Source organism: Centropristis striata, chromosome 6 (genome assembly GCF_030273125.1).
Source record: "Centropristis striata isolate RG_2023a ecotype Rhode Island chromosome 6, C.striata_1.0, whole genome shotgun sequence".
In the NCBI taxonomy this organism is placed as follows: Eukaryota; Metazoa; Chordata; class Actinopteri; order Perciformes; family Serranidae; genus Centropristis; species Centropristis striata.
This window is the reverse complement of record NC_081522.1, coordinates 19,651,781-19,665,524: the sequence shown is the minus strand read 5'-3', so window position 1 is coordinate 19,665,524 and position 13,744 is coordinate 19,651,781. Positions and strand designations below refer to the sequence as shown.

The window sequence follows — 13,744 nt, the reverse complement described above, 5'->3', positions numbered from 1 at the left end:
CAGGACCGTTCCACGTGAATTCTCTTACGGCTTCTACAAACGAGGAGAACATCACAGTGAAGTGGGACAATCCTAACGAGTACAAGGAAAGCTATCGCTACAATCTGACCTGGCAACGATCACAGGGATCCATTAGTGTTCAAATCATCAAAACAAATAATTTTACTATTGAAAACCTGGATCCTGGCAGCAGCTATAAAATATATGTCACCACAGAGACCTCTGATGGAACCGAAGGGTATCCAGTAACGATTTTAAAATGCACAAGTACGTTCATGACAGTTTGATTATTTTCATTATGCAATCATATTATCTTTCAATCGTTTTTTTGTTTCAACTGACCGTATAACAAAATTGGGTAACACTTTACAATAAACATAATTTATAAATGGTAAACAGATTAATGTTTAATCATCATTTATAAACCGTATATAGGCCATTAAGAATGGTTAATACATGATTTATAAATGTTTAACTAACTTCATCATTTATAAATGACAAATAGATGGTATATTAATGTAAGTTTATAGTTCCTTTACCATTAAAAAACAATTGCATTATAATTAATAATTTATTCATAGTTTTAGTTGCATTCATTTTAACATTTTAACACCATATTAAATATGTTAATGATTTTGAAATTATTCATATACCTTTAAGAAATAGGTTGAAAACATTTAAAAATTAAAATTGTATAGCACTTTGTAAATGTTTAATAATTGTTCTATAAACCATCTATAAACATCACTTAGTTGGTTATTGTAAAGTTTTGTGGAAGGCTTGTGAAGTGAAGTGATTTCAGGTTAAAATGTGTGTTGCATTCTGAGGTTTAAGATGGTATCTTGTAAGAATTTCATAACAATTTAAAGGTTTTTATTATTTTAATTTCATTTTGTTATCATTTTTTTAAGTAATGGAAAGAATGTCTCCCATGATAAATATGAACAGATGTAAAATAAGATATTATTATTATTTTTGGACAGTTTTCCCCTTAGAAAAATGTAAATACAATTGTGTCATTCGATGTTGTGTTTTTTCCTGACATTCATTTCTGTTTGATGCTACAGATGCAAGCCCGGTGATGAACTTTAATTGTAAAGGTCTAAACACAGCAATCGGCAGCCTCGATCTGTCCTGGAAAAAACCCAAAGGGCAGAACTCCGGCTTCAAGATCTTTGTAAACAATAATGAGATGGACTCAATCAGCACCTGTTGTAAGAAAACTGTACTCAATCTTAAACACTTTACTGAATACAAAGTGAGTGTGGAGACTCAGAGCTGTGGACTACCCAGCACTCCTGTGTCCATTTCCTGCAGGACAGGCATCACAAGTAGGACATTATGCATTGTGAACATTACACAACTATTGTAAATACAAAAAAACATCTTTCCGTAAAAATACTGTATTTTCACTTTTATATTTTTTTTAAAGATCCACCAATTCCAGAAAACTATAGTACGCTGGTGAAAGTGGGCACCATCGCGTACAACAAGTTCTCCATTGACATTGACCCGAGCCTGATGGACAACATCAATGGGCCAATCACACATGTTGGCGTGCTGGTGACAAATAGTCCAGCCAGTGGTGAGTTTCTTCCTCTTAGGGAGTGTTGTAATTATGCTGCACTATCATAATGCTTCACCCAATAAAGCCTAAGCAGTTTCATTGCATTTGCTTCTTTTACATTGTACACTGTGACCTTGTATTTCACTGAAAGATATAAGTCCTTCACCTCTATGGAATCAGCAAAGCCTATGTCTAGAAGTAGGAAATAACACAATGCTGTGCAAAATAACACAGTTAAAATGTCAAATATCATTAAAAAAAAGAAAAGGCGCAAATTAAATTTCTCTGATATATTTCTTAACTTTGTAATTTTGTTTGAATTTGAATAAAATTGAATCCATACAATGTATAGATTCAATATAAATGTATAGTATACAGTATATACAACACATTTCCAAGTGCCGACAAATGTGTCACAAATGCATTTTTACAACCTCTCCTGTCCTCTCCCCTCTGCTCTGTGTAAACAACCTGCTGATCTGTCTGATTTTCACTGAATATTTGTCACATGACCGTTCATCTCAGCAGAATCAACCATGGCAGGATCTAGATATTAGTTTTACTGATGGGGCAAAAATGTGACAAAAATGTTCCTGTCAGAAACCAATTATTGTAATTCCTGTCCTTCCAGATCAATTGTCTAATTTAACAGAGTACGTGGGGAAAACTTACGCTCAGTGGCAGGCAAAGGATACACCAGTATACCTGGCAGCAGTCAGAGACAACATCTTCCAATCACGCAGTGCAGAACGCCATCTGACCATCGAAGTAGGAAATGGATCCAAATTCGAGGGCTACACTAATGGTGCTCTGGCAGCTACTAAAAAATACCAGTAAGAAATACAGTGTTTGAATACATGTGCAAAAGCAAGAAATGTTTTTTTATGAAAGAATTGTAATATATGTTACATGTATAGTATATATAAGTGTAAGATGTGTATTAAAAACATTGGGTAACGCTTTATATTAAGGTCCTTGTAATAACCATTAATTAACAAGTAATAAGGCCCTTGTAAGTCCTTACAAAATGCTTATTATCATTATTGTATGTTTATAAGCTTATATAAGTGTTAATAATGGCATTACAAACACCCATGACCCACCCATTATGTCTTTGCCATGCCTTTATTAATCTTATTTTGTTTGCTTATTGATATTAAAATATACTTTATTGCTCATCTATTATAAGTTAACTATAAGTTAACTATGCTTTTTGCAACTACCGGATCTAAAGCGAGAACAATGCCTTATGACTTGTTAATTAATGGTTATTAAGGACCTTATTATAAAGCGTTACCAAACATTGTTATTAAATCTCTTTTTCAATCCTACAGATATGCTATTGTGTTGTTCACCATCCTGACTCCGAAACAAGACCTTGTGGATCTTTCAGTATCCAAGGTGTCAGTAACAGAACTCTATCCTGCTGTTACACTCCCACAGGACCCAGGTACCACATTCACAACCAAAGCTTTACTATAAAATGCTCCCCTGTGTGAGGAAATGCTCACTGGCCTCTTTGTTTGTCTTTCTGTCCTCATATCAACATCATCAACATCAACATTTCAGCTGTCATTTACACGGCTGTCGGAGCAACGTTTGGCATATTTTGCGTTCTTTTCATCGTCCTCATCGGATTCATTATCTACTGGAAGAGGTTTGTCATTGTGATCATTGCTAAAAATGATTGCTGAGTCAGTGTATATAATACTAACTCGCTATTCATGTACTTTAGGGTGTCCAACAAAGAATCGTCAGACATCCAGATTCATTCCATGAGGTAAGGTTTGCATTTTTACACTGTTATTATAGTTTTAAAGAATGGACAACAATCTTCTGTAACAGTTGGTCAACGTTACTTTTTTCCTTCCCTTTTTTTTGTTGCTCCAGAGCCAAAGTGTAAGTATAAATTCTTAAATTATAAAGCATGATCAGATCAGTCAAATGTTACACATTATGACATGAAATAAACTTACATTGGTTATCTGAAGAAACCTCATGACTCATGTCTGACCTCTGGTGTCCCTTTGAGCAGAAGTGTGGCTGTGAGGGTGGAGGACTACGAGGCCTACTACAAGAAGCAGAAAGCCGACTCCAACTGTGGCTTTGCTGAAGAGTTTGAGGTAAAACATGAGCTTAATATTTAAAGGCCCATTTCATAACAGCCAGTTTTTGTTTACCCCTTATCAGGCAAAGAACTATATTTGTTAACTTCAGGTAATATTTAGAGAAAAAAGTTGCAAATGTACTGGGTTAAAGTGGCAAATCTACAAGAAATAAAGTCGCAGATTTTAGAGATTTAAAGTAGCAAATCTGTGCGAAAAAAGTGGGGAAAAAAAGCAACTTTTTTCTCCCAGATTCACCACTTTAACCCTTAATAGGGCACTCATTGAAATACTTGCAAATTCCAAATTTCCACCCTAGAGAATATTGGAGGATATTACATACTGCTAGAATGTGTAAAAAAAACATATGAAAATAATATTTTGAGAATAAAGTTTACAAGATTAAGGGGGAAAATCCACAAGGAAAAAATGTGCAGATTTATGAGATTTAAAGCGGTGAATCTGCAAGAAAAAAGTGGCTTTATTTCTGACTCGGGTCATGAATTGGAGGACTTTAGACTCGACTTGACAGAATGTAAAGAGACTTGCAACTCGACTTGGACTTTAACATCAATGACTCATGACTTCACTTGGACTTGAGGCTTTTGACTTGAGAAGACTTGCAACTTTCCCCCATACCCAAAGATTTTAAAAATATGTTATTAAGGCTCTGTATCTTTCATTGTGTGTGAGCTGCTGTGGAACTAGTTAAAATGCAATATGGCATCATTGGTATGGAAGTACGAAGTTAGCACTTTTGAACAAATAATTTCAGTTGCACTTGTTTTTTCAGATGTATTTAAAATTAAGAATATTCTTTCAAAATATGAGTTAAATGTTAAAAATGACTGGTTAATAGTGCAATTAGGACTATTTTTTCTGCCATTTCAACTGCACTTGTTTTAATAAATAAAAACAGATTTTAAAAGCATACATGATCTGTGTAAATATATTATTACCCTGTGGTTAAAAGGACTCGAAAGGACTCGAAACTCAAACTGCTGGACTTGGGACTTGACTTGATACTTGTCAGTCTTGACTTGGGACTTAACTCTGAACTTGAGGGCAAAGACTTGAGACTTACTTGGGACTTGCAAAACAATGACTTGGTCCCACCTCTGCCACACGCAGATTTTGAGATGCAGCAGATTTTGGACACAAAGTGAGTCACCCAATCATCACTCACACTTTATTTTCCTTTCTTTTAAAAAGGACCTGAAGCTTGTTGGTACAGGTCAGTCGAAAACAAATGCTTTGACGGAGTACAACAAGCCCAAGAACCGCTACAACAACGTGCTTCCCTGTGAGTCAAACTAACAAATCCACCCCTGCTGCTTCCAACCATAACACTCCTTACTCATGTAACTGCACCATTACCCATCATACTGTGTCTACTGTCATTAACCCAGTTTGAACTAGATGGTAAATTATAACACACAGTCAAACGTCAGTGCGGCCATACCTTTCTACACATTTTTTTCCATTTCGTTTACCCTCTTTTCTCGCCTTTCTAGATGACGCCTCTAGGGTGAAACTCTCTATTATCCAAGGGAGTCCATATGATGACTACATCAATGCTAACTACATGCCGGTGCGTACTGACACTCAGTCATTGCTTCAGTATCAGCAAACATCCTGCTGATCAACATAACTGCTCATCCATTTGCTTAATGCCATGCTATATAAACTACTCCCCCTTCATCCACAGTGACCTTTCAAACACTTGAGAATCTGAAAGAAAATTGAACAGGATGGATTTTTTTTGTCTGTGTGTGTGTGTGTGCGCCTGGGCTGTTGCTTTGCCTGACAGGGGTACAACTCCAGGAAGGAGTACATTGCGGCTCAGGGTCCTTTGCCTGCGACAGTCAGCGATTTCTGGAGGATGGTGTGGGAAAAGAACGTGCAGACTCTGGTCATGCTGACACGCTGTAATGAACAGGGACGAGTGAGTATACGAACACAAACATCATGCCTGGACATATGAAGACACACACACCTTTACACTGCAAAAAAGTCAACTTGTATTTTTTGGCCTAAAACAGTGATTTAAGTTGGTAAACTTGGAAATATAAATTATTGACATTTAGGGCAATAATGTAAGTTAGCACAACAAAGTAAGCCAGTTGTCTGTGAGTTGTTGTTACTTAGCCTATATATTTAAGTTGGGGTTAACAACAAGGGACAATAGTTCTGGTAACTCTTATTTCTTTGTTGTGAAATGTGGGAAAGCGGTGAAATTCGGTCATTAGCGAAAGCTAGCGGCTAACTGATGCTAGCAGCTAACTGATGCTAGCGGCTAACTGATGCTAGCGGCGCTGCTTGTTACAGCTACAAGAGTAGCCATTAGCATATCAATGCTAACTCAAAATTGTCAGGTCGGGCTCGAAGCAGGACTCAGACGCAGAGATATATCAGAGTATGTCAAAAGCACTTTATTTAGGTACTTGGTCAGCAAGAGGAACTCCCCGAACAGAGGAAACAAAAAGGCTATGAACATTAACAGTCTAAGGACCTAACAATAATAATCCCTACAAAGAGGGAAAAACACAAAACTCCTGACTATCCTGAAACTCAGGGCAAACTATCCTATGGGGTAATGAACAATTAACTAGACAAGGGAAAGGGGGAAAAAGGGACAAACAAAAATACTAATAAACAAAAGGCGCTCCAAAAGGGAGGAAAAACCTAAACAGGGAAAAAGACTAAACTAAAAACCACTCTGTAAAATGGAGGAACGATCTAAGGGCAAAAACTAAATAACACAAAATCACTCTTAAGGAGGAAAAACAAAAGGCAATCTAAACAACTAACAAACTAAGGGAGCAGCTAAGCTGTGAAAATTTACAAAAGAAAATCACTCTTACGAGGAGAACAACTTGAAAACGAAGCAAGGCAGATGACTGTGGCGATGACAAGAACTGTGGAAATGCTGGCAAGACGAAAAACGACACACTGGCACAGGACAAGGGAGACACAGACTATTTAACACATGAGGGAAGGAGCACCAGGTGAACACAATTGGTAATTAGGGGAGACACTCAGGCAGGTGACACACACAGGGAGGGGCAGGTGATCTGAAACGAGAGGAGAGTTACTTTTCAAAATAAAAGCAGTGACGAGACCAAAACATAAAAAACCCAAGACCTCACCACGGTGTGACAAAAATTGTGTTCGCAACATTAGCTGACATTTCATAGCGGCGTTACAATCGTGCCAATTGCACATTGCAGAAGTTAGCAGAAGTAAGGATTAAAAGTTATTACAATGTAAAATTATAAGTTAGTACAACTTACAGTTGAGTTGACAAAAATCAGAATTCAGAGTTGAACAAACTCAAATCAAAACTTAAAATATTTTGTTTAATTGTCCAACTTAAAATTTTATCGAAGTTTGTTGCCTTGGAATTTTGAGTTCACCCAACTTTTCTTTTGTCTTCCCAGCCAGCATACTATTGTGTCTGGAATATAATGTATTCACGAACATATTCCCTAAATGCATCCTCCATCTGCCATTTACCTCTCCAAGTAAAGATATTGTGGGTAATTAATAGGTTACATTATGAGTGCTTGATTAATGTAAAGCAATGCTTGAGCAGGGATAAATGGAACATTCAACATTCAGGACCTGAGCACTAAAAATGAAATCAGGTTAATAAAAAAGAAAATGATATGAAAAGTATGTTACATTTCTATATGTCACTCATTAAACAGAGCCAAGCCAGTGTATAACCAGAGAACTGCTCCACCAGAAATTTAACTATTAATGTTAACACAAGTATGCTAAAATGTGTCTTTTTAAATAAAAACTAATAGAAGCAGTTCAGCTGAATGACACAAAGATCATAGTGTTGCCTTGAGAGGTAGATGAGGGGTAAAAAAAAAAAAAGTCCTGTGTCTTTACTTAAGAACAGGTGAAAAAAGGGTTTGCCAGGATAATCTTATAATAAACACATTAAAAAAACATTTTGGCAAGTGAAACTTTTTTTGTCAGGGTGATTTTTAGTAGTGTTTGCTGTTGTAATACTCATTTTGGCCACAAGAGGCTGAAAGGTACTGCTGCGCCATGTTCTGAATGTTTTCTTCCAAGTGAAATTTAATTTCCACATGCAATCTAAATGCAAAGTTTATATATAATGTGTAACACGTAATGTAAGATTACTGTCATGTGCATGTTTGATGCTGACAAAAAACAACCTTCTCTTAATCTGTTCTTAAGTCATTATTTTTTTCTCATTTGCCTCTTGGCGCTTCTGTAAAAATCTCATCAAATTGAAAAAAATTAAATGAAGTGTGTAATATTAATACAATTTTCTCCTTAAGATATACATGTACTTTAACACAAGTCTTTCCAAATGTAATGTATCTTTATACAGTATATTCTGTTTATACATTCTGAGCAATTGCCGTGTGTTACAACTGAACAATTGTTGTTTTTTTCCAGGTTAAATGCGAGCAATACTGGGATGACGGCACCAAGCATTTCAACAACATCACTGTGACAACAACCTCCGACATACCACTTGAAGACTGGACCATCAGGGAATTTGACATTAAAAATGTGAGTGGCGTGATGTTAGATATGGCAAGGACAAAATCTTTGTTGGAGGGTAATAATCAACACTGTGTGTCAGTATATGACAACACACATTACAGGTGCAGCTCAGTGAATTAGAATATGATGGAAAAGTCCATTTCCAGTAGTAAGTCAAATAGTCCCAAGTATTGACATACTTTTCAGAGGCCAACATTTCCATTTTAAACATACTTTTTAAAATTGGTCTTTTTTAATATTAACATTTTTTTGGGACACTTAATTTTAGGTCTTTATTAAATGTAAGCCATAATCATTATAATTAATAGAAATTAAATAAATTAAGACATGAAATGTTTAATTCTGTGTGTAATGTGTTATTTCCACTTTTTTAATTTAATTACTGACATAAATAAACTTTTCTATGATTTTATTATTATTATTATTATTTATTTTTTGTTTGGAATACTTATCCTCCAGCCATTATCAACTGTGTGAGAGAACAAACACATTTTAAGTTCAGGTTCAATTGACAGCAATTGTGAAATGCTCTCTGCATCAGGGCCCGTGTCTGTAATAAATGAAAACACACAGTATGTTCCGTGCATTTTTCGAGTGTCAAAACACTTTAATTCTCAGCCAAACATCTATTTTGAGTACATGCGCATGTTCATCCTCCAGGTGAAAACAGCAGAGACCCGTTCAGTGCGTCAATTCCACTTCACAGCCTGGCCAGATCACGGCGTACCACAAACCACCGAGCTCCTCATCAGCTTCAGACACTTGGTCAGAGAGCACATGGACCAATACTCCAGACACTCCCCTACTGTGGTCCACTGCAGGTCTGACACAACACATACACACATTTGCCTTCAATTCTATACAACTAAAATGACTAATATTCTGTCTTTCTCTCCTCCCTTCCTTGTATGTGTGTCTATGTTTTCTCCACTCAGTGCTGGTGTTGGACGCACAGGCACCTTCATCGCCATCGACCATCTGATCTTCCAGATTGAAAGGGAGAATATTGTGGACGTGTACGGCATCGTCCATGATCTGCGCATGCACCGACCCCTTATGGTGCAGACAGAGGTAGGACACAGTCAGCTGCCGTATCGCTGTGCATGTTGTTTGAAATATGTAAAGAATAAATTAAGTGTGCTGCAGCTGAGTGAACTTTTCTGTCTGATGTCCCTGCAGGACCAGTATGTGTTCTTAAACCAGTGTGCCCTAGACATCATCAGATCAAGAACTGGAACCAACGTGGATCTAATCTACCAAAATACTGCCGCACTCTCTATTTATGAGAACGTAGAACCAAAGAAAGGTTACCCCAAGAACGGGTACCGCAATGCATAAGCCCAAAAAAAACCACTCAGGTCTAAAAATTCCCTCTTTACTCTTAGCAACAAACTGAGCTGACATTTGCAAAGGGATCCCTTCTAACAGATTCTGCTATTTCTATTTTTATATATGCTTTTGTTAAAAATCATGTAGTTTTCTGGATTTAAACCTCTATTTTGTGGTATTTATTTGTGTAAAATGTTGAATTTGATAATGGAGGGAGCTGTATGTGGAGATACAATAGGGGACATAATCACTGACCAAAAATATTTGAATTATAGGAAAACGTAGTCAAATATAAAATTGAAATGTCTCTTAAAACTGCAGATTTATATATTGCTCAGATGTTTTCTTTACATTTCTGCTTGTCTACTACTGTATGACCTACTGATGATGACATTTTTTGCTCAGGTAACAAGTTGGATGCTGTATTATAAGGTATTATTTTGACAGGAAAAAAAATGTAATTAATTGAACTTTTTTGGATGAATACTGTGTGCCTTCTTAAGCCTGTATATGTTGGTGCCAATAGGTGGCACTCCAGCATATTTGTCTTAAACTGAACCTTGTTACAGGAACCTTCTTAAGTTTTTAATATGTCATATTTTATTGAAGTTTGTCAGATTGTCCAGCAGCCAATACATTTTGCACCTCTTAAGCCAATTTGATCTGTGCAATGCCTTTTAATGAATGACTTTATTTTTGTTTGTTCTTGTGGAGACTTTTGTACATGTATGCACTGTATTGAATAATGCACTGGATGCATTTGTCTTTCTATACACTGTTTTTTTTAACTTTCAGTATGATTACATTTTGGCCAGTGCGTTGTGAAACTGATTGCAACATTTTTTGATATTCGCCACACATTTAATTGTGACAATTTTACTTTGATATTTTGTGTCTTTTGATTAAAGAGATGTGTAACATTAAACAACAGCTCAGGAACTCAAACAATAAAAAAAAATTAATATTTTCCTGGGGAGGTTTGGTTTTAGAAAATGCATTCTGTAACAGTGTGTACTTGGAGGAACTTAGAGGTCACACCCATTGTTTTTGTTTATGTCCTTCTTCTCTGCATTCCTCAAAAAAAAAAACCAGCCATGTTATGTCACTTCCTGCTGCGTATCTGGTCTATCTATGGACATTTCCTGTGATGTTAACATCACTAGAGGAGCTTTATTTTCAGCTTCTAAGGGGCAGAATTTTCCATGAGGCAGGTACTTTAAAAAAAAAAAAAAAATTGAAGATAATTGCTGTGTGGTTAGCCTGTAGATATTTTTAAGTCCATGTGTTATTTTTATTGTATCATAATGTACTTAATGATTGAAAGCACTTCATGAAAAGAATAGCAAATAGTCACAAAGCTGTAGAATGTTTTTGAAATGCTTTATATGATGCTTGCTGGTACAATGCAAATAAATGTAAAAGGAGCGAGGATTTAATAACTGTGTACCGTTAAATCTGTGACCAAAAAAAATGGGATTAAAGATGTTATTACATTTTTACCCCACATGTGTGTATGGCTATGTAATGTATGCTTTGACTCAGTGTGAGGGAGATCTCTCCTTTACTTGAACCAAACAGCTTAAATATTTTTAATCTCACCCTAATGTTATCATCATTTTTCAACTCCCAATGCTGATGTTTATTCTTTTGTTGCGTACATCATAGAAAACATGTATGCACAGTCTGTATTACAGCAGTGCTGCTGATAACTTCTTTATGCAAATTTGTTTTTTAATTGTTTAAATGAAATGGAAGGATCAAAAGCAGCAAATAATAGAAAATGCTGCTTGCTGCAGAGGAGGACTGAGCTGGCAAACCTCTGCATTATTAAGAGCAACTTTGAGGTTGCAGGTAGCTAAGTGCATCCTCAAAGGATGAATAAATAATGCCAGTTCTGTTTCTTACTTCATAAGGAAAAAAGCTTTTTACACGGAGACTTCATAAAATTGAATTTTACAGCTCACATCAGGCATAGACTCAAGGGATTTGGTGCTATATGGGGGTGGTTTTAAGGGCAATCATTTTCACACAGAGGGCACTTCCCGGCATGGTGGTAATATACAATTTTTGCAGCGTGTCAGCTTCAATAACCATGATATTTCTCACATATTTCTCACTCATTATCCTTGTTTCATGTCTCAGAACCACAAGTTGAATCTATAAATAGATGTGGCATTTGAACACTAAAGGTTCCTATACCATGTGTTGCAGTAAAACGTATACAGAGAGATGGAACTGTTACGACAGCAATTCAAGCTGCAAATACAAAATTAAAATAGGACAAAAGATAACTGAGTGAGCCAAATTTAATGATGAGCTCAAACGCTTATGTGCCAGTAAATCCACCTTAATGGATTACACCGGGATATTTCAGTTTCCAATTGAGGCGATGATAGTTTTGTTTTTTTCGCCCTCAAAGCATAAAAAACAGCCACAAATGAGGATTTGTGGACAATAAGGAGCACAAACACAACCAGACAGCTATGCACAGGCCTTGCATTGACCTTTAAATTAAGACGGGTTAAATGTACACTGTAGCAGCATGAAGACTTTCAGACTTGAGAAGTTGTAAATGCTTGGCCATGTCTCTGTGAACAATGGGGCTTACATATACTTACGTATTTATGGAGATAATAAAAATGTATGATGATGTTTGTTCTTTTAGGTAGTGGTGGGAGGTAACCCAGTGTAACTACTCAAGTTATTATACATTTTATATATTAGATATTATAGGCCTGTATCACCCTGAACACACACACACACACACACACACACACACACACACACACACACATACAGTCATGGAAAAAATGATTAGAACACCCTTGTTTTCTTCAATTTCTTGTTGATTTTAATGCCTGGTACAACTAAATGTACATTTGTTTGGACAAATATAATGATAACAACAAAAATAGCTCATAAGAGTTTAATTTAAGCTGATATCTAGAAATTTTCCATGGTTTTCTTGATGATTTTGGTTATTATCAAGAAAACCATTGAAAATGTCTAGATATCAGCTCTGGTTCTTGTTTTTTTTTTTTTTTTTGCCTAAATCATCATAGCCACCTATGGTAAAATCGCCTACATCCTCAGTTGATCAGATCATGTGATTTTACCCCTTTAAGATAACGGCCTATGTCAAGTGTGTGACTTAAGCAGATTTATTATGCCTAAGTCAAAATAAAATGTGACTAAGGCAATTTTTTGAACATCAACAGCCTTTATGACTTAAGCAAGATATGGTAACACTTTATTTTGAAGGTGTCTACATAAGAGTGTCATAAACATGACATGGGATGTGTCATGAACATTAATGCCACTTTGAAGTAACATTAATGCTCATGATAACTGTCATGCCATGTTTCTGACAGGCTTGTGTGACTCTTATGTAGACACCTTCAAAATAAAATGTTAGCATATCTTGCTTAAGTCACAAAGGCATGTTCAAAATTTCTCTTAAATTACATAATACTATATATATAAAATTAGTTTTTTGTGTTTCCTGCAAAACTTGAAAAAATGAGCGATTATTTTAACAGGGTGAATATTTACAACCCAGTGCCGAGCAGCAGGTGTTGTACGCTGCCGCGGCCACAGGTGTCGCCAGGGCGCCCTGCGTAGCAGCGGCAGCAGCAGGCAGCAGCCAGATGAACCGCAGCAGGAGGATCCAGTCCACTCTACACTCTCCATGTTGAAACTTCTCCTCCAGCCGACTCCTACCGTCCGTCCGCCACAGCCCGCCTGCTGCTGCCCTCAACCCAGCTATCTCACACAGCCCCATGCTATGACGCTGGACTGGGAAGGACGCTCGGAAACAACTGTATGAGCGCCACAGAGTAAGTTTACCTTTAGCTGCTGTCTTACTACACCACGCCAACCCGTTCACAAAGATAACTTGCTATTTTTAGCCATACTCGAGTATTTTGTTCAACTAACGTTTGTTTTATGCGCTAAGTTACGCTAGCTAGCGGAGCTCATATAGCATTACCATTAGCGTTGGGTTAATAAGTAGAAAGAGGAGAATTTGCTTTTCCCGGACGGTAGTTTTGAGGGTCATAACGTCGCAATATTCGGAGGAATTTGGTCAGTGGCGGTAGGACCGCTATCTCTGTCTGTGTGTAGCGCACCGCCTGGTCGGGTGGTGGCTAACATTACAAGCTAGCTACATAAAGTAAACCTCATCTCCACGTTA

At 36.7% G+C, this 13,744-nt stretch overlaps 2 protein-coding genes across 4 annotated transcripts in view; both read left to right on the top strand.

Moving 5' to 3' along the window:
- ptprja (protein tyrosine phosphatase receptor type Ja) overlaps window positions 1–11,056 on the top strand; it is a 51,427-nt gene extending 40,371 nt beyond the window's left edge. For both annotated transcript variants that reach the window (XM_059335069.1, XM_059335070.1), the window contains 15 exons: window positions 4–267; window positions 1,068–1,331; window positions 1,433–1,585; window positions 2,199–2,400; window positions 2,902–3,017; window positions 3,137–3,224; window positions 3,303–3,347; window positions 3,603–3,690; window positions 4,885–4,975; window positions 5,187–5,263; window positions 5,483–5,617; window positions 8,113–8,229; window positions 8,884–9,044; window positions 9,159–9,294; window positions 9,403–11,056. In XM_059335069.1, coding sequence (XP_059191052.1) covers window positions 4–267; window positions 1,068–1,331; window positions 1,433–1,585; window positions 2,199–2,400; window positions 2,902–3,017; window positions 3,137–3,224; window positions 3,303–3,347; window positions 3,603–3,690; window positions 4,885–4,975; window positions 5,187–5,263; window positions 5,483–5,617; window positions 8,113–8,229; window positions 8,884–9,044; window positions 9,159–9,294; window positions 9,403–9,561 — 2,096 coding nt within the window. In that variant the 3' untranslated portion in view covers window positions 9,562–11,056. The remainder of the gene's footprint in view (window positions 1–3; window positions 268–1,067; window positions 1,332–1,432; window positions 1,586–2,198; window positions 2,401–2,901; window positions 3,018–3,136; window positions 3,225–3,302; window positions 3,348–3,602; window positions 3,691–4,884; window positions 4,976–5,186; window positions 5,264–5,482; window positions 5,618–8,112; window positions 8,230–8,883; window positions 9,045–9,158; window positions 9,295–9,402) is intronic.
- A 2,140-nt stretch (window positions 11,057–13,196) lies between these two features.
- osbpl5 (oxysterol binding protein-like 5) overlaps window positions 13,197–13,744 on the top strand; it is a 51,164-nt gene continuing 50,616 nt past the window's right edge. For both annotated transcript variants that reach the window (XM_059335132.1, XM_059335129.1), the window contains exon 1: window positions 13,197–13,388. The gene's annotated coding sequence lies outside the window, so the exon portion shown is untranslated. The remainder of the gene's footprint in view (window positions 13,389–13,744) is intronic.